Genomic DNA, 20,635 nt, shown 5'->3' on the forward strand with positions numbered 1-20,635 from the left:
GGTCAGAAGGCCCATAGGCCACACACCGTAAGCAGAGCAGGCAGGTCAGAAGGCCTGTAGGCCAGGTGAGAACAGCGAGGAAGGAGGCCCGAAGGCCGCGCAAGGCAAGGAAAGGCCCGAAGGCCGCGCAGAGCAAGGAAAGGCCCGAAGGCCGCGCAAGGCTAGAGCAGGGAGCCCAGGAGAGCTCGATGCCGAAGCACCGAGGCAACTGTCAGGCAGGGTTATAAGGGCACACCCAGAGCATAGAGTGGACAGAGGAGATGGACTGGGCCTGTCAGGAAAGCCAGCACTAGAGGGACCCCTGGTGGTGAGGCGGTTGCACTGCAGCCAAAACTGTAACAGTACCCCCTCCTCAAGGCCTCCCCCTCCTCCTGGGTCCCATCTTAGCAGGGGGTACTCAAAGATGAGATCTGGCCCCTCCGAGGGCAACAACAGCTGGAGCCATTCAACAGGCTCAGATGGCTGAGATAGAAAGTCTGTTAGTGGTACCGGTTTGAGCCCCTCCGGGGGTGGCAGCAGGACCGGTTTAGCAGGCTCTTCTCGGGGTAGTGCAGCAGGACCGGTTTAGCAGGCTCTTCTCGGGGTAGTGCAGCAGGTTCGGACCCCTCTCGGGATGAAACAGCAGGCTGGAACACCTCTCTGGGCGTTGTAGCAGGCTTGGCCCCCTCTTGGGGCGATGAAGCAGCAGGCTTGGCCCCCTCTTGGGGCGATGAAGCAGCAGGCTTGGCCCCCTCTTGGGGCGATGAAGCAGCAGGCTTGGCCCCCTCTTGGGGCGATGAAGCAGCAGGCTTGGCCCCCCCCTGGGGTGATGAAACAGGCTCAGATGGCAGAGCAGCAAGGTTTGAAGCAGTGCACATAGAAGACTCAAGTAGCACTGCTGTGGGCTTGAAACCTCGAGCCACACTCTGAGGCTCCTTATTTTGTTTCTGGAGGAGCAGTTTAGAGAAGGCACAGGCAGTTCTAGGACGTCTAGGGAATGTGCTCGTTAGTGTCTCAACAGCAGCTGTGGGCAGCAGAGCCCTGCTAGAGTTAATCAACTCTCTCCGTTTGAGAGAAACCTGTTCCTGAGGCTCTAGCACTGGTGTCACAGAAGCCTTCTTGGCCAGGTAAGTCCTGGGTTTTTCTATCCACAAACTGCCAGCAAAAATGTCTGTTTTAGTTGAGCCAGAAACAGAATACTGGTTAGGAGAGCTGATAGCTTTTTCTAATTGCACAGCTGGTCCTAGAGCAGAACAACGGGGGCAGGGTTTGCCTGGTGGTAACAAACACGGAAGACAGGAGCATTTCCACCACCCTGGTTTAGGAGCCAGACAGTTCAAACACTCCTGATAGACAGAGACATTTTTCTTGTTGCAGTTATTGCATGACCAGTGTTCCTGACCAACAAGTTCACAGGCTAGACAGTTCTGATAGCTTGGATAATTCAAAGTCTGACAGGAATTGCAGGTATAAAACTTTAAAGAAGGAGGCATCTTGAATTAGTGAAAAGTTGACTCACCGGCAGGACACAGACCTATCTCTTCCCCTGGAAAATGTGATGGCTTCGGCATACTGTTACGCTTGGGCTCCGGTCAGGAGGCGTGAACACCACCCAGCAGGGTGGCTCCAGGTGGAGAGAGACAGGAAGCTAGAAACAGTGTCTGGTTCCAGGCTGGGTCAGGGCAGGCAGCAATAAGCAGTGTCTAGTTCAGGCTGGGTCAGGGCAGGCGGCAAGGAGCAGAGTCTAAGTTCAGGCTGGGTCAGGGCAGGCGGCAATAAGCAGTGTCTGGGTCCAGGCTGGGTCAGGGCACGGTAAGCAGGGCAAGGCAGGTCAGAAGGCCCGTAGGCCACACACACACAGAAGGCCCGTAGGCCACACACCATAAGCGGGGCAAGGCAGGTCAGAAGGCCCGTAGGCCACACACACACAGAAGGCCCGTAGGCCACACACCATAAGCGGGGCAAGGCAGGTCAGAAGGCCCGTAGGCCACACACATACAGAAGGCCCGTAGGCCACACACCATAAGCAGAGCAGGGCAGGTCAGAAGGCCCGTAGGCCACACACACACAGAAGGCCCGTAGGCCACACACCATAAGTAGAGCAGGCAGGTCAGAAGGCCCGTAGGCCACACATACACAGAAGGCCCGTAGGCCACACATACACAGAAGGCCCGTAGGCCACACACCGTAGTCAGGGCAAGCAGGTCAGAAGGCCCATAGGCCACACACCGTAAGCAGAGCAGGCAGGTCAGAAGGCCCGTAGGCCAGGTGAGAACAGCGAGGAAGGAGGCCCGAAGGCCGCGCAAGGAAAGGCCCGAAGGCCGCGCAAGGCTAGAGCAGGGAGCCCAGGAGAGCTCGATGCCGAAGCACCGAGGCAACTGTCAGGCAGGGTTATAAGGGCACACCCAGAGCATAGAGTGGACAGAGGAGATGGACTGGGCCTGTCAGGAAAGCCAGCACTAGAGGGACCCCTGGTGGTGAGGCGGTTGCACTGCAGCCAAAACTGTAACAGCTCTGTACTCATGGGCCTCTTCCTTAGGGCCCACGACTAGTCTCTCTGTCTCTCTCTCACACACACACACATACCAGTCATACCCCCATGGATCAGTTTCTGTCTTTCACATACCAATCATCTCCCAACCAGTCTCTTACACACATACCAGTCACCTTCCCGAACAGTCTCTCTCTCTCATGCATGCACACACACAGGCTTCCCACTCCCATATTCTATCTTACATAATCAGGATTCTCACTCCCATGCTATGTCTCACACACACCCAGGTTTCTCACTCCTATGCTAGCTCTCTCCACATGCACAGGCTTCTCATTCCCCCAATCACTTTCTCTCTCACACACACTCCAGTCATCTCCCTGACCAGTTACTTCCATTGTCCCTCCTATACACACACACATCACCTCTGACCAGTTTCTCTGTTACACACATGCTCTCTCTCACACACTTACATATAGATGATCTCAATCAAATGCTCTCATTTACACACAGGCTCTCAGTCACAGTTACACATACACACTCAGTCACACATACATTCTCTCACTTACTAGCTGGCTGTCTCTCTCCCCCCACCAGCATAGGTAGCTGCAGCAGCCTCCTCCTCTAGCCCCCGCAGGCCAAGAAAGAAGAATCCCATCAGCCACGGGAGGCTAATTCTGCTGTCTCCTGTGCCGATTTCTGGCTGCTTCTGATTTTGCTCCCGGCCCACGCTACTGCTCGGGCCACTGCTGCTGCCGCTGCTACTTTTTCGTGCAGCATGGCTCTTTCTTCTTCCCGCGCACCCCACTGCACATCACTTCTTGTTCCGGGCCAGGGGGGCAGGTGCGGGAAGAAGAAAAGGCCCAGCCGCGGTTGCCAGCTTCCAGTGAGACTGCTGCCGTTCCCATCCGGGCTTGAACGTGCTGCTGATAGCCCGGGCGGCAACGGCAGCAGTGGAAGATTGTCCCTCTCGCTCGGTGAAGGAAGCGCAGCGGGAGACCGGTAGCTTAGGACTGATGCAGTAAATCACACCATGGACGCAGAGCCGCAGTTCCCTGTACGTACCAGGATCAGTCCAGACTGCTGGGTTATGCCTCCCGTCCAGCAGATGGAGTCAGAGAGAAACTGAAAAGGCTCCACTGATATACCCTGGTGCGCCCCCTGCGATCCTTCAGTATATCTCTGACTCCAGCAGATGAGAGAGCATAACCTTGCGGTCCTGATCTCCTGTAAATTGAATTGTGAAGGGGTTTTCCCTATCAGGTTTGACTTAGTATATAGGAGAAATCCTGTGACTGGATCAAGGTAATACTTTGTACCTAATTTGGTACTGCTAATTTGGTACTGCTAATAGGAGCCGTAGCAGGCAAGGCAGGGCACTGCCCTACAGCCTTTTCCCGGGGTTTATTTCAGCCCTACCCAGTGAGAGGAGGGGAGAATTAATCGGTGGGCCGGTCACTCTCCCTCTCCGCCTCCTGAGAAGTTTAATTCCTCGGAGAAAAAGTTTAGCCGGGTGCACTACACCCCCTATCGGCTCCCCTAACAAATTGTTTGTGAGGTAGTTTTCTTAGCTGCCGGTGGCAGCGCTATCAATATTAAAAAAAAAACAAAAAAAAAAAACGAGGTAATTTGGTCCCAGCCTGCTTTACTCACTGTGGTCTCCGGAAGGGGTGGCTTGTCACCCAGCCCTTGTTCGCGCCGTTTTTCGCGCCGTTTTTTTGGTTTTCTTAAAAAAAAAAAAAAAAAAAAGAATGCCCCGAGGAACCTTTTGTACGGCGTGTGGGGATCCCGGCCGCCGGCTCTCCCGCGAAGGCCTTTGCTCCCTGTGTCTTCCCGGGGGTGAGGGCTCCTTGCGGGGGCCAGCCGCGGCCGGGGGCTCCCCTTCCCCTCGGCTTGGTGCACGGGCAGCGTCTGGCAAATCTCGGCAGTGCTCGCTGCCGATACCGATGGCGGCGGCCATTTTGGAAAATTCGGCGGCCATTTTGAATGAGCTCGATGGCGACGCAATTTCGTCAGAAGAGGGGGAGGACCTCCCCCCTCTGTCCCCGCCGGACCTTAGCCCCCGCGGGCCAGATTTGCCACCTGGGGGAGCAAAAGGAGGTTCTTTGAAAAGACCTCATCCCTTTACCTCACAATTTGTTCTTTTGCTCCATAAGGCGTATATGGAAGCCGAAACGGAATGGGAACAGGGTAATTCTGGCCCAGCTAAACAGGGGAGAATTTCTACTGGTCTCTTTGGCTTGGGGGATCCAGCTCCGGCTCCTCCTAAACCTCCGCAGCAGGCTACTCCGGCTCCTTCGGCTCCAAAACCGCCACAGCCTGCAGCTCCGGTTCCCCTTTCACAAAATCCGTCCACCCCGGATCCTGATACGGATCTGGGGGGTATGGACCCGGTTGAGGGAGATGATCCTCAGATTCTCCGGTTATTTCATAAGGAGGAATTGGATCCTTTGATTACTCATGTTCTTAGGGAACTAAAGATTCCAGTACCCCAGATAGACGCAAATTCCCAGCCAGGGGATTTTGAATTAGATGGGCTCCGCACACCCGCGCATGCTTTTCCTTTTCACAATAAACTGTTTCAGCTTGTATCCCGGGAATGGGATAATCCGGAGGTATATCTTAGAGTCAGCCGGGCTATGGATAAGCTTTACCCTCTCCCTGCTGATTCCTTGGAGCTCCTTAAGGTGCCAAGGGTGGATTCGGCGGTCACTGCCATGGCAAAGCATACCACCATTCCCGTAACTGGGGGTACGGCCCTTAGGGATCTTCAAGATCGGAAGTTGGAGACGTTGCTTAAACGCATCTTTGAGGTTTCAGCCTTGGGAGTACGGGCGGCCGTTTGCAGTTGCATGGTACAAAGGGCTACCCTTCGCTGGGTACAACAGATGTTGACATCTCAGGATCTGCCTCCGGATGAAGCAGAGCAGGCAAACCGCATAGATTCTGCGGTGGCTTACGCCGCAGATGCCTTCTATGACCTCCTCCGCACTTCGGCCCGGTCTATGTCTTCGGCAGTGTCGGCACGGAGGTTACTCTGGCTGCGTCACTGGGCAGCAGATTCTTCCTCCAAGGCCCAACTCGGTTCTTTTCCTTTTCGGGGAAAACTATTATTTGGCACCGAGTTAGAAGACCTTATCCGGTCTTTGGGGGAAGAATAAGGTGTTCAAGTTGCCAGAGGACAGGCCTAGATTTTTTCGCCCTTCGGGTACCTTCCGCGGACGATTTCGCGGGCAGCGACGTTTTCGATCGGGGAGGGGTTCCTCTTTTGCTACAAGGCAGCCATCTACGCGCTCCCAGTCATGGACTCCTTCCTTTCGTGGTAGAAGGCCGGCACGCGCAGGGGCGTCTCATACCTTCGCCTCCTCTAAAGCGGCTCAATGAAGGGACGCCGGCCCATTCCTCCGTCCCGGAGGTCGGAGGACGACTCTCTTACTTTCGGGAGGAATGGGCCACAATTACCACGGACCAATGGGTCCTCGACATTATATCTCACGGATACGCCTTAGATTTTGCAAAACCCCTGCGCGATTTGTTCCTAATCTCTCCCAGCGGTTCTCTGGTAAAGCAACAACGAATTGCTCAGACCCTGGAGCGGTTACAGGAGCTGGGAGCAATAGTGCCAGTGCCGCCCGCCGAACAACGCACAGGCCATTATTCCATTTATTTCATCGTTCCCAAAAAGGAGGGCACGTTCCGGCCGATTCTGGATCTCAAACGGGTCAACAGGGCTTTGCGCATACCGCGGTTTCGGATGGAGACCCTGCACTCTGTCATCGCCGCGGTACACAAAGGCGAATATTTGGCTTCCTTAGATCTCACGGAGGCTTACTTGCACATAGGGATCCAAGAGTTCCATCAAAGATTTCTGCGCTTTATGGTCCTGGGATCTCATTTCCAGTTCTGCGCTCTTCCGTTCGGTCTGGCGACAGCTCCGAGAGTGTTCACCAAGGTAATGGTGGTCGTGGCGGCGAGTCTTCGGAGAGACGGAGTGTTGGTACACCCTTGTTTGGACGACTGGCTCATTCGGGCAAAATCGCGCCGTCTCTGCGAAGACGCAATTCAGGCGGTTCTCCATCGGCTCCACTCCTTGGGTTGGGTAGTCAATTACCCCAAGAGCCATCTGATTCCCTCCCAGAATTTGGAGTTTCTGGGCGCCTCGTTCGATACCAAAGTGGGGAAGGTTTTCCTGCCACAGGCAAGGATGGAGCGGCTGATGGCGCACGTTCGCCGTCTCCTCGCCCTTCCCTTGCCAGTGGTATGGGATTACTTACAGGTCCTTGGATATATGGCGTCCACTCTGGATTTGGTTCCGTGGTCTTTTGCGCATATGCGACCGCTACAGAGGGCCCTTCTGTCTCGTTGGGACCCCAAATCGGAAGAGTTTCAGATACCTTTGCCACTCTTACCCCCAGCAAGGACCAGTCTGCAGTGGTGGTTGGATCCGGTCCACTTGCTCCAAGGTACCGATTTGGAGCCACCCCAATGGATCATTGTCACGACCGATGCCAGTCTGACGGGCTGGGGAGCAGTCTGTCAGTCTCAGTCCGCTCAGGGACGTTGGACGCCTTCTCAGACCAAGTGGTCTATCAATCGTTTGGAAACAAGGGCGGTTCGCCTAGCGCTACAGCAATTTCTGCCTTTGATTCGGGACAGAGCAGTTCGGGTTTTGTCCGACAATGCAACCACGGTAGCGTATATAAATCGGCAAGGCGGTACACGGAGTCTACCGGTGGCAACCGAAGCCAGCCAATTGATGGTGTGGGCAGAGCAGCACCTGTCTCGGATCGCGGCGTCTCACATCGCAGGAGTCGACAACGTTCAAGCAGACTATCTCAGCCGGCAACGACTAGATCCGGGAGAGTGGGAACTATCTCCCGAGGCACTCAGACTCATCTGCCGCCGGTGGGGAACTCCACGGTTGGACCTCATGGCAACTCGTTTGAATGCCAAGGCAGCTCGCTTCTTCAGTCGCAGAAGGGAACACGGGTCGGAGGGCGTGGACGCGCTAGTTCTTCCCTGGCCCACGCACGTTCTTCTGTATGTGTTTCCACCGTGGCCGTTGGTGGGGAAAATATTGCGGCGAATAGAATCCCACACGGGACCCGTCGTTCTCGTAGCCCCGGAATGGCCAAGGAGGCCGTGGTTCGCCGACCTCATCAATCTAGCGGTGGACGGCCCCTTGCGCCTCGGTCATCTGCCTCGGCTCCTTCGGCAGGGTCCAGTATTTTTCGACCAGGCCGATCGCTTTTGTCTAGCGGCTTGGCTTATGAGAGGCGGCAATTGAGAAAGAAAGGATATTCCGAGTCGGTCATTACTACTCTTCTGCAGGCTCGTAAGCCCTCTACCTCGGTTGCTTATGTCAGGGTATGGAGAGTTTTTGACTCCTGGTGTCAGGGTCTGGAAGTACAGTCGTGGAAGGCTACGGTGTCTCATATTCTGACCTTTTTGCAAGAGGGTCTAAAGAAGGGTTTATCCTATAATTCTCTGCGTGTGCAGGTAGCAGCCCTAGGCTGTTACCGCGGTAAACTTGACGGAATTTCCATTGCCATGCATCCGGACGTTGCACGATTTTTAAAAGGAGTTAAACATTTGCGACCCCCGGTACGACCTATCTGTCCTTCTTGGAGTTTAAATTTGGTTCTCTGGGGTCTTTGTACTTCTCCGTTTGAGCCCCTACGAAGGGCTACTCTCAAGGCTCTCACTCTCAAAACTGTTTTTCTCGTCGCTATTTGTTCGGCTCGCCGAATCTCGAAACTTCAGGCGTTGTCTTGTAGGGAACCTTTTCTCCGTATTTCTAATTCGGGGGTTTCTCTACGTACCGTTCCCTCGTTTTTGCCTAAGGTTGTTTCCGCCTTTCACGTCAACCAGACGGTGGACCTACCGGCTTTTGCGGTGGACGGCGCTGAGGTGTCGCGGCAACCGGAACTTCGCAAGTTGGATGTTCGCAGGACGCTCTTGCGGTACCTGGACGTTACCAACCCCTTTCGGTTGTCTGATCATCTGTTTGTCTTGTGGGGTGGTCCAAAGAAAGGGAATAAAGCTTCGAAAGCTACGATAGCACGCTGGTTGAAGGAGGCGATTGTTTCTACGTACATTTCCCAAGGTCGCGCCGTTCCGGAGGGTCTTAAGGCTCATTCTCTGCGCTCCCAGGCGGCGTCTTGGGCAGAGAGTGGTTTTATTTCCTCACAGGAAATTTGCCGAGCGGCTACTTGGAAGACGTTGCACACCTTTGCGAGACATTACCGTTTGGACGTGCGCGCTCCGACGGTGGACTCCTTTGGCAGTGGTGTGCTTCGTGCGGGACTATCAGGGTCCCACCCCGTTTAGGGCAGCTTGGGTACTTCCCAGCAGTCTGGACTGATCCTGGTACGTACAGGGAAAGGAAAATTAGGACTTACCTGATAATTTTCATTCCTGTAGTACCAAGGATCAGTCCAGACGCCCGCCCATATCAGTGAAGAGTGTAAAGTTCCACAACTGTTGTTCTTTTTTTTCGGGTTCCGTTTTTACGGGTACTTGTTCTTGTTTTGTATGGTTGTCTGCAGGGTTTCCTCGTTTTCCACATGTTCATAATTTTCATCTTTATCTTGATCTAGTCACAGAGTTTGCCATAGTTTTCTAATTTTCATACTGCTTTGTTATGGATTATACTGAAGGATCGCAGGGGGCGCACCAGGGTATATCAGTGGTGCCTTTTCAGTTTCTCTCTGACTCCATCTGCTGGATGGGAGGCATAACCCAGCAGTCTGGACTGATCCTTGGTACTACAGGAATGAAAATTATCAGGTAAGTCCTAATTTTCCTTTAGAGCCCCGCTCCCTGCTGTCATAAGATTATGGCTGAGGGGGAACACGGGGCTACTAATCTGGGCAGGCATCGGTGAGACCTCGTCCCTGGCCCACTTTACATGGAGCGCAGGTTGTTTCAGACATTACACATAGATCCTCACTTGGCTTTTATTTCTTCAAAATGTAACATTAAGGCTGGAAACTCTTTCACGGTCATCACAACAATAATGTCCCGCTATTAAGTTTGATTATTGCAAAGAGTCCGGGCCCTGCTTCCTCTTCGTCTTTTGCAGCTTTTCCGTTAATTCCCTTTGGGCAGGAGCCGGTGGCCAGCATCCTGACCAGTTTTGGCTTTAGCAAGAGCTCAGCACGTGTAAGGCATATAAGGCGGCATAGAGGGCCATGGCACAGCTCTGCACCGCTGGGCTCCAGCCTTCAGGACTCACTCCACCTGCTGCTTCATCCCCTGCGAGGCTTCCTTGCCTGACACTAAAGAGCTCCTCCTCCAAGACTTTCTGCACCTTCAGGAGACAAGAGCAAAAATCAGACCCCGGGGCGCTGATAGCCTTCCTTATCCCCTTCATAGCTGCTGTTGCCCATCTGCACACCCCCACCTTCATTATACCACTCCTTCATTTTCCAAGCAGATTGATAAATGACCCTAATTGCTAGAAGGCTTTTTTGCATGCGTTAAGCCCCTTTAACGCCTTTGAAAACGCCTTTAAAGCCTGTGAAAGCACCATAACGCATAGTGAGATGCAAATCAGAAAAAAGGGAGGAGTTTGGGGCGTGATTTGTGACCAAGTGGGCTGGGTTCACAATTTTGCAAAGCCCTATCGCACGGCTTGGCTTTAACGCAGAGCCAGCCAGCTTAGCTATCAGGGCCACGAAGGGGGGGGGGGGGGGGGGGTGGAGAGAGCAAGAGACTAGCCATAATGGCCTCATACTAGATAGGTATTTATATCTCTATGGGAGGCCCACCTAGTAACTCGAGGTGAGGTTTAGGTATTAGTGTAGGGGTTAGGGGCCACTTTGACATTCAAAGTGAGACGTACGAACAGAAAAGTGCTCCCTTGTAAAGATTTGATGACCTTTGGAGTGAGGAAACTCACCCAAAGATGAGATTTGAGCAATGGTCTCTCAACCTAGCTTGATGGACTCTCTACCTGGGTATCATCAAGCTAGGTTGAGAGACCATTGCTCAAATCTCATCTTTGGGTGAGTTTCCTCACTCCGAAGGTCATCAAATCTTCACAAGAGAGCACTGTTCTGTTCGTACGTCTCACTTTGAATGTCAAAGTGGCCCCTAACCCCTACACTAATACCTAAACCTCACCTCGAGTTACAAGGTGGGCCTCCCATAGAGATATAAATACCTATCTAGTGTGAGGGCATTATGGCTAGTCAGTCTCTCTCTCTCCCCTCAGTGGCCCTGATAGGTAGGCTGGCTCTCCAGGACCTTAAAACTACTAAACATGGCCCCACCAGTGGTTGTATGTAGGAAATACAACAATTCTGACACATCACTAAGTATGGAAAAGTTATCACAATTTGTGCTAAGATAGCGCTTCGCATATGTATTAGCGCAAATTGCAATAAACTGCCTATTACCATAAAACACACCCCTTTTCCTATGGCAGGCGATATTTAGTGCATTTTTATAAATCCAGGCCAGAATTTGAAATGAGGAGAGCTAATTAACTAACAGTCCCAGCTAAGATTCCACAAGGCAACCTCCCTTCTTCTGAACATGGCCATCCCCAACACGCCACAGCTGGGACAGAAAAATGCCTCCAGCAGCCCAACCATGACAGCTTGCAAAGAGCAGGTCAGGCAGGTTCCTTCCCAAACTACCTGTAAGGATGTCAAGGTAGCCCCTGCCACACCTGAGCCCTCTTCCCCTCCCTTACTGCTGACCCTGCCTCCTTGGCATTGACTGAGGCTGCGGCTCACCCTCTTAAGCTGCTGGCCTGTATCCTGCCTCTCCACAGACTCCACCAGCAGAGATGTCCCGTCCTCATCCAGCTCTGAAAGATCAAACACATCTCTGAGCTAAAACTTCTTTATCCATCCTCCCCCCTCCAACGAAATGAGGAGGCTTGAAGCTTGCACCTACAGGGACCAGAATTTAGAAGCCAAAATTCAACCGGTATCTGGCTGAACAAGTTACCCAGATAAAGATATCTGGCTTTTTCCAGTCCACTATTCAGTGCCATTTAGCCAGATAAACTGGAATCTAAGACGTGGCTGGATATTCAGATGCCGCACTTAGCTGGATAAATTGGAATCTAAGACGTGGCTGGATATTCAGATGCCGCACTTAGCTGGATAAATTGGAATCTAAGACGTGGCTGGATATTCAGATGCCGCAATTAGCTGGATAAATTGGAATCTAAGACGTGGCTGGATATTCAGATGCCGCGCTTAGCTGGATAAATTGGAATCTAAGACGTGGCTGGATATTCAGATGCCGCGCTTAGCTGGATAAATTGGAATCTAAGACGTGGCTGGATATTCAGATGCCGCGCTTAGCTGGATAAATTGGAATCTAAGACGTGGCTGGATATTCAGATGCCGCACTTAGCTGGATAAATCGGAATCTATCCAGCTCTGAATATCGGATATATGGGGATCAAATTATTTGGCTAATTATCGGATTGTCAAATAGGTCTTAGATTTATCTGGCTGAACATAGTCACTTATCCAGCTAAGGTAGCCAGATAAATGGCACTGGGGATTGTTTTGGCTGCCACATCCAGTTAAGTGGAGCTGCATCTTTAGGTGCCCGTCTTCACCTGTCAGCTGCATCCATGCCAGAAGCTCATCCTTACCGCTCACAGCATCCAGGAAAAAGAGGACCGCTCGGACCAGCGGGATGACTACTGGTCTGCTGGAGAGGCCCAAATATCCCAGCAGCCTTGCAATGGAGGGCTCGGGGTGCGCCTTGCTCTCCCTGGCACTGCAATACAGAGACTGTTCCAGCTGCAAGAGGAGGAGGGGAGAAGCAGCGTTATAAGGGGAGAACCAACCACCCTAAAAGAAAATAAAACATTTAAAAAAAAAAAAAGGGAGATCCTCATAGCATGCTGACAGGTTTATTGTAAAGAGCAGCCAAGGTGGTGGCACGGCTGTCCTTGGAGCAGGGGCGGGGGGGCGCAGCTATTCTGTCAGGACCTTAACAACATAAGACTTGTCATACTGGGTCAGACCAAAGATCCATCAAGCCCAGTATCCTGTCCAACAGTGGCCAATCCAGGCCACAAGTACTTGGCACAATCCCAAAGGGTAGATGGGATAAACTGCATGGAATCTAAGAATAAGAAGTGGATTTCTGCAATTCTACCTTAGTAATGGTTTATGGACTTTTCTTCCTGGAACTTGTCCAAACCTTTTTTAAACGCAGCTACACTAATAACCTTCACCACATCCTCTGACAATGAATGCCAGAGCTTAATAATGCATTGAGTAAAAAAACCATTTTATTAGTTTTAAATGTATCGCCTAGTAACTTCATTGCATGTCCTCTAGTCTTTGTACTCTTTGAAAGAGTATTTTATTTATTTAAAAGCATGTATATCCCACTGATCTACAAAACTCAGCAGGTTACAACATAACCCACATAAAATGGTAACATAAAGGGACGACACCACTAAAATTAAAATATAGACATTAAAGCATCACTAAAGAGAACCAGTTATCCCTTGAGATCCTGCTGCCCTACCTCTCTCTTTGGGATGTTAACCCTGCATCATCACTATTACATGTGGCACAAAACAGGTAGCCTTTGATGATTTTTCTAAAATGTGGGTAATCATGTTCCTTTTTTTAAGTCAGACTTGCTGGTCTGTAAGTTTCCTGGATCACCCCTTAAGCCCTTTTTAAAAATTGGTGTTACATTGGCAACCTTCCAGTCTTCAGATATCATAGATGATGTTACTGATAGTTTACACATTTTCAACAGCAGTTCCCCAATTTAATTTCTCAGTTCTTTCAGTACTGTGGGATGTATGCCAGCTGGTCCAGGTGATTTGCTAGTCTTTAGTTTTTCAATTTGCCCTAGTACTTCTTCCAGGTTTACCGAGATTTGTTTCAGTTCCTCTGAATATAATTTTGTCATAATGCGCTATGTTGATGGGAGGAGCAATCAGACAGGAGTAGCAATCTGATGTATTCCGCAGGCGGAATAGCAATCTGTTGTTATAGACTGCTGGAGAGTAGTGGGTGGATCCTTGAGCCGGTGGCAGATGACCACGCTCCCGGGGGAAGATCCCGAGAGGGACCACCGGCTATGCTTAGAGTATGGAGACAGACACACACTAGTTTTTTTATTAAACAGGTCTTGAAACCACCAGAGGTGGCAGTAGTGAGCTGGAAGCGCCCAGCAGGGCTGAAGTCCCTCAGATACTGGAACAGCGTCCCTGGAGGCTGAGCTGTTGAGAAACTGAATACAGTGTGTAGGCAGGGTATGCAGAGTTCATGAACAGAACTAGAGGACAACACTCACATACTGGTCTCGGGGAGCTCAGGAGCTGGAAAGGATAGGCCCTCGAGGAGCGAGTACCTGGTTCCAGGGAAAGCTCTGAGAGAGCGATGGTAACTCACAATGATGTAGACAGTGATGGCTTCCAGGCAGAAGAGAATCAGCAGATAGTCAGGAACGAGGCCCTCGAGGAGCGAGTACCGGTTCCTGTCTGGAACCTGAAAAGCAAAAGCGAGCGAGGCCCCCGAGTAAGTCTGAGGAGGCAGAGTAGCTTAGGCAGGGTAATGTGAGTAAACCTTGACCTAACCCGAACTCATTGCTAACTGGGTTTGTTAGCGATATCAGAGACCTTTAAATATCGGAAGCTGATGACGTCATCTCAGGGGGACGCCCCTGAGGTTCGCGCCCTTGCTGGTACTTCACTTGGAGCGCGCGTGCGCCCTGGGCTTCAGGCAACATGGTGAATCTGCAGCGTCGAGCCGGTCCAGGGACGCCGGAGAGAGACGGCAAGGAGATGCCGTGGCAGCCAGCCGTCCTTCAGACCTGGAGTGTTGTGAGACCCGATCGCGATTGCATGCGATCGGGCCTCCCTACCTGTTCCCCGCAGGACACTCGGGACTCCTCCATCAGCGGTCGGCAGGGCACGGGTCGCGGCGGAATGGCGTCCTGCCGTCATAAGACAGCATCGAAGAAGCCGCGGCTGGCCCCGCCCCTTAAAGGGGCCGGGCTGCGGAAACGAGGTCGGCCCCGGAGATGACGTCAGAGGGGAGGGAGATTTAAACCTCCTCCGCGGTGTTTTGGACGCCTTTTCAACAGGTCCCTTTCGTGCCTTGACTCTGTGTTTGCCTGCCGCCTGCCTGAACTTGGACTGCCTTGACTCTGTGTTTGCCTGCCGCCTGCCTGAACTTGGACTGCCTTGACTCTGTGTTTGCCTGCCGCCTGCCTGAACTTGGACTGCCTTGACTCCGTGTTTGCCTGCCGCCTGCCTGATCTTGGACTGCCTTGACTCCGTGTTGCCTGCCGCCTGCCTGAACTTGGACTGCCTTGACTCCGTGTTTGCCTGCCGCCTGCCTGAACTTGGACTGCCTTGACTCCGTGTTTGCCTGCCGCCTGCCTGAACTTGGACTGCCTTGACTCCGTGTTGCCTGCCGCCTGCCTGAACTTGGACTGCCTTGACTCCGTGTTTGCCTGCCCCCTGCCTGAACTTGGACTGCCTTGACTCCGTGTTTGCCTGCCCCCTGCCTGAACTTGGACTGCCTTGACTCCGTGTTTGCCTGCCGCCTGCCTGAACTTGGAGTGCCTTGACTCCGTGTTGCCTGCCCCCTGCCTGAACTTGGACTGCCTTGACTCCGTGTTTGCCTGCCCCCTGCCTGAACTTGGACTGCCTTGACTCCGTGTTTGCCTGCCGCCTGCCTGAACTTGGACTGCCTTGACTCCGTGTTGCCTGCCGCCTGCCTGAACTTGGACTGCCTTGACTCCGTGTTGCCTGCCGCCTGCCTGAACTTGGACTGCCTTGACTCCGTGTTTGCCTGCCGCCTGCCTGAACTTGGACTGCCTTGACTCCGTGTTTGCCTGCCGCCTGCCTGAACTTGGACTGCCTTGACTCCGTGTTTGCCTGCCCCCTGCCTGAACTTGGACTGCCTTGACTCCGTGTTGCCTGCCGCCTGCCTGAACTTGGACTGCCTTGACTCCGTGTTTGCCTGCTGCCTGCCTGAACTTGGACTGCCTTGACTCCGTGTTGCCTGCCGCCTGCCTGAACTTGGACTGCCTTGACTCCGTGTTTGCCTGCCGCCTGCCTGAACTTGGACTGCCTTGACTCCGTGTTGCCTGCCGCCTGCCTGAACTTGGACTGCCTTGACTCCGTGTTTGCCTGCCGCCTGCCTGAACTTGGACTGCCTTGACTCCGTGTTTGCCTGCCCCCTGCCTGAACTTGGACTGCCTTGACTCCGTGTTTGCCTGCCGCCTGCCTGAACTTGGACTGCCTTGACTCCGTGTTGCCTGCCGCCTGCCTGAACTTGGACTGCCTTGACTCCGTGTTTGCCTGCCGCCTGCCTGAACTTGGACTGCCTTGACTCCGTGTTGCCTGCCGCCTGCCTGAACTTGGACCGCCTTGACTCCGTGTTTGCCTGCCGCCTGCCTGAACTTGGACCGCCTTGACTCCGTGTTTGCCTGCCGCCTGCCTGAACTTGGACCGCCTTGACTCCGTGTTGCCTGCCGCCTGCCTGAACTTGGACTGCCTTGACTCCGTGTTTGCCTGCCGCCTGCCTGAACTTGGACCGCCTTGACTCCGTGTTGCCTGCCGCCTGCCTGAACTTGGACTGCCTTGACTCCGTGTTTGCCTGCCGCCTGCCTGAACTTGGACTGCCTTGACTCCGTGTTGCCTGCCGCCTGCCTGAACTTGGACTGCCTTGACTCCGTGTTTGCCTGCCGCCTGCCTGAACTTGGACTGCCTTGACTCCGTGTTGCCTGCCGCCTGCCTGAACTTGGACTGCCTTGACTCCGTGTTGCCTGCCGCCTGCCTGAACTTGGACTGCCTTGACTCCGTGTTGCCTGCCGCCTGCCTGAACTTGGACTGCCTTGACTCCGTGTTGCCTGCCGCCTGCCTGAACTTTGGATTGCCTTGACTCCGTGTTGCCTGCCGCCTGCCTGGACCTCGGACTGCCTCGGATCTGCTTTGTCTACTGGAATCCGGATTGGAGTTGCATTGCTTCCCGGGAACTTTGCTCTACACCCCTGCCTGGGAATTGGACTTCCTTCTGACTTCCCTGGCCTGTACCCGATCTGCCAAGGACTGCGAAGGGTAGTGAGGGGTAGCTGTACCGAGACGTCCACCATCCGGAGTCGTGGGGCACCTGGTTCCTCAGGTGGGTGTCTCTCTTTCTCCGGGCCAAGGGTCCACAATATACCAAGTATAACATGGAGGGAGTCGCCACAGAGGTAAAGAGGGCGGAGTGGAGAGGTCGGGCAGCGACGGTCGCAACAAATTTCTGGCATGGGTATATCTCTTAATCTTCCTCCGTGAATCCTGAAGCAAAGAATTAATTTAGTCTCTCTGTTATGGCCTGGTCATTGCTAAGTGCCCCTTTTACCCCTTCATCATCTAATCCAATTGACTCCCTCACAAGTTTTTTTTTACTTCAAATGTACCTGAAAAAGCTTTTACTGCGTTTTTGCTTGCTTGGCAGGCTTCTTTTCAAAATTCTCTCTCTGCCTTCTTTATCAATGCTTTGCATCTGCCAGTGCTTATGCTGCTTCCTGTTTTCCTGTAGATAAGCAGCATGAATTAGCCATGATGTCCTCCCAGCAGCCAGGTGGCGGAGCTCTTCTAGATGATAGAGTTTTTCAGTTAGTGCGCCTGCATGTGTATTCCTGCATGGCCCCTGTCTTCCTCAGTCCGCTTTTTTCCACACGACTGTCAGCACGTGGAACTCCTCTCTCCTCAGAAGGCAGGGAAAAAAAAAAACCCAGCGAGATCATGCCGTGACCGCCTGGCTTAAAATTCTGCCAGTGCGGCAAGAATCTAAAATGTTACCTTTGCCTCGGTCTGGACTATGATCAAGCTGCTTGCAGAGACTGTGGACGCATGTCTCCTCGGGCCCAGCAGCAGTGGGCCTTAAACATCGCCAAGTTGAAACAAGCAGCATCGGGCTCTTATGCCCCCTTTACTGGGTCCACCCAATCTTCTCCCAGGCTAGCCAGCCAGACCTCGAAGCATCAGAGAGCCTTTTCAATTGGGCCTTCGAGTTCCCCCAGCCCGCCACTGAAGCCCTGACGTACGGAGCTGCAGGAGATGTGTTGCTATCACCCACGCGGCTGACGGCACCGATCCCCCGATGCACCCCTACGCTGCACCACACACTGACACGGGTGCGTCGAAGCAGACGCATGACCTCGCATCGAAGCACTCTAAGCATAAGAAGCCGTCAACGCAAGAAGACGCCGACGCAGGACACTCCTAAGACCCCGGTGCGCCACTCAAGCGGAGATAAGTGCTCCAGGGACAACGTGCCTCTCTTAGTAGTCTATTCTGACCTCGAGCTGGCATCCGCAGATGGCTCCACCGGATCTTCAGGATCATCTAGAGCAGAGCTTTCCAAAGTGTGTGTCGCGACACTTTACTGTGTCGCCTGAGGTGTGCCGGTGTGTCGCGCAAGCCCGGTGCACGTGACACACCGGCAAGTGCAGGGACCAGGAACCCATGGCTCCGAGCCAGATATGGCTCTTTGGAGGGCTGCATCTGGCTCGCAGACAAGTATCGCCACACTTTCCCGCTGACCCAGCTGCTCCCCGGTCCTCCTCCGCCCGGGCGGAACGCGGCACCGGCGTGCTCTCTTCTTCCCGCCCCCCCCCCCCCCCCCCGTGGCCCGGAAGAGGAAGTGGAGAGTATCGGGTGAGTGCGCGGCAAGAAGAGGCCATGCTAGTGCACTCGGCATCGGCCCGAAGAAAAGAAGACTGCAGCGCGGCTCGGAGGAAAATGAAGAGGTTCAGCCGTGGCCGATGGGACTCCGCCTCCGCGAGGGCTGAAAATGAAGAGGTTAGCGTTGGGAGGAGGCTGCTGCTGCTGCCGCGAGTTCCCAGGGTAGGGGAGAGAGAGAGTGAATGAGCTAGCATTCACTCTCTCTCACCCCCAGGGTGGGGGAGAGAGAGAGTGCCGATGCCGAGCGCACTAGCGTGGCCTCTTCTTGCCGCGCACTCACCCGATACTCTCCACTTCCTCTTCCGGGCCGCGGGGCCCTGTGTGTGTGTATGAGAGAGTGAGAGATTGCATGTATGTGAATGATTGAGAGCCTGTACATGTGAAAGAGAGTATGTCTGTGATTGAGAGCCTGCCTGTGAGAGAGAGAGAGCATGAATGTAAGTTTACCATTGGGAACCTGTATGTGTAAGTTTGTGATTGAAAACCTGTTTGCGTGAAAGAGTATGTGTGTATGATTGAGATCCTTTGTGTGTGAGAGAAATCATGTGTATGTATGATTAAGAGCCTGTGTGTATAAGTAAGAGAGAGATCATGTGTGTCTGTGTGTGATTGAGAGCTGATTTAGCTGAGGGAGCATGTGAGTATGTGATTGAGAGCCTGTGTGTAAATGAGAGAAAGAGAGGACATGTTTGTAAGCATGTGAATGAGAGTCTGTGTGTGAGAGAAAAAGACAGCATGTATGTGTGTGATTGAAAGCCTGTGTGTGTGTAAGCGTGAAAAGATAGACAGCATGTGTGTAAATGTGTAATTAAGAGCCTATATAAGTGAGAGAGAAAAAACATGTGTATATGTGAGTACTGAGAGCATGTGTGTATAGGTGTGTCATTGAGAGCCAGTGTGAGAGAGAGCGCTGGTATGTGACTGAGAGAGGAGAAAGTTCCAAGCAAACCACCCCACCTCCTGCTAATTCAGAACAATCTCAGGACACCTGATATCAAACGTTCCCAGGTATGCAGAGCAAAAAAATGTTTGTATCCTTATTATTTTTCATTACTGGGTCTTTGTGTCTGCTATTTTGAAATATTTTGTTGGTATCTGGAAATGTTTTATATGAGTTTTTAATTATTGGATATTCCACTCATCAGCTGTTTCGAAATATGTTCTTTTTGTTAGTACAGTTTTACTGCTGATGATTTTATATTTCTTGATTTGTTTTATAAGGATGGGTGATGTTTCTTTTTTCCTTTGTTACACTGCATACAACCTCTGGTTTGCTAGTAGACTGAATTACTGTGTCCCGAAATTATGTTTGTCTAAAAAGTGTGTCACCAACATGAAAAGTTTGGAAAGCTCTGATCTAGAGTATACTCCGGCTTGTCTTCAGCCTCCAGACACAGGCATACAGCGCATCTCCAGGAGCCTCTCACCAAACGGGACAGACGCCCGCCTAAAGAAATCTCTACAGGGAATTGTCCATGCGGGCCAGACTCAGACAGACATACTCCTGGTGGCGGTACCACCATGGGGCGCCCCTAAAGATCCCCCACCTGTACCCCAGGAAACACTAACATCTCAAGCCATGTCGCAGATCTCCATGATCTTGTCGCAGTTTCTCAACACGATAGAGAAACAGGGCAAGCACTCCGACACGACACCTCTCGAGGCTCCCCTCTCTCCACAGGATAGCCTTAGCCCAAGGCCTCATTCCACTAGCCCACACTCCCCGGGTTCTCCACCCAGGGAGGGCTCACCTCAGCCTCCATCCACTTCCCCTGGATCCTCAACCAGCTACCCATCGGACCCCCCCGGAGGATCAGCTGGAGCCTCCAGAGGCTCTCTCATATTCCAAGTTTGTAGAGAAGGTGGGGCACAAGTTAAACACTGAGACCCGAAAGATACCAGAACCCGGGGCAGAAGTCCTTGGCATCTTGAAGATCTTTGAAGCGCCATCGGAGCGCCCACCACTTTGCCTTCTCATGCAGTCCTAGATGCCGGGATAACTAGAGCATGGGAATCTCCATTTGTTGGCCCACCCACTTCCCACAAAACGGACCTTTAGTTCCTTATGAGGCAATCACCTTTCTACAGCGTAGTACAACTTCCGCATGTTTCGGTCGTGGTTGAATCCACCATGCAAAAAGCAAAGAAGTCACTGCTGCATTCCAACACCCCCCTGGGAAAAGATTCCAAACATCTGGACAAGTTCGGCAAACAGGCCTTCCAGTCAGGTATGCTCAACGCAAAGATCCAGCAACATCAATTTTATATCACTCAATATCTATATGAGTGTCTGCAATCCTTGAAGCCCTTGCTGCAAGAGGCCTCCCCAGACAATTGCCTGCCAGATCAGTTCCATGACCTAGAGGAAGGCTTAAGGCACCTACTCCGCACCATCTGTGAGGCCTTCGACACATTGGCCAGGACCACAGCAAATGCCATTGCAGCTCATCGATTGGTGTGGCTCCGCGCAAGCGCAA

The 20,635-nt window shown here is 52.7% G+C and overlaps 1 protein-coding gene across 1 annotated transcript in view; it reads right to left on the minus strand.

The window, feature by feature from the left end:
* Positions 1–9,415: 9,415 nt before the first annotated feature.
* GSDMA (gasdermin A) overlaps positions 9,416–20,635 on the minus strand; it is a 61,894-nt gene continuing 50,674 nt past the window's right edge. The window contains exons 9-11 of the mRNA XM_029572468.1: positions 12,093–12,243; positions 11,215–11,288; positions 9,416–9,782 (exon numbers count right to left, since the gene is read on the minus strand). Of these exons, the coding sequence (XP_029428328.1) occupies positions 9,615–9,782; positions 11,215–11,288; positions 12,093–12,243 (393 nt within the window). The 3' untranslated portion in view covers positions 9,416–9,614. The remainder of the gene's footprint in view (positions 9,783–11,214; positions 11,289–12,092; positions 12,244–20,635) is intronic.

Source organism: Rhinatrema bivittatum, chromosome 12 (genome assembly GCF_901001135.1).
Source record: "Rhinatrema bivittatum chromosome 12, aRhiBiv1.1, whole genome shotgun sequence".
Classification (NCBI taxonomy): domain Eukaryota; kingdom Metazoa; phylum Chordata; class Amphibia; order Gymnophiona; family Rhinatrematidae; genus Rhinatrema; species Rhinatrema bivittatum.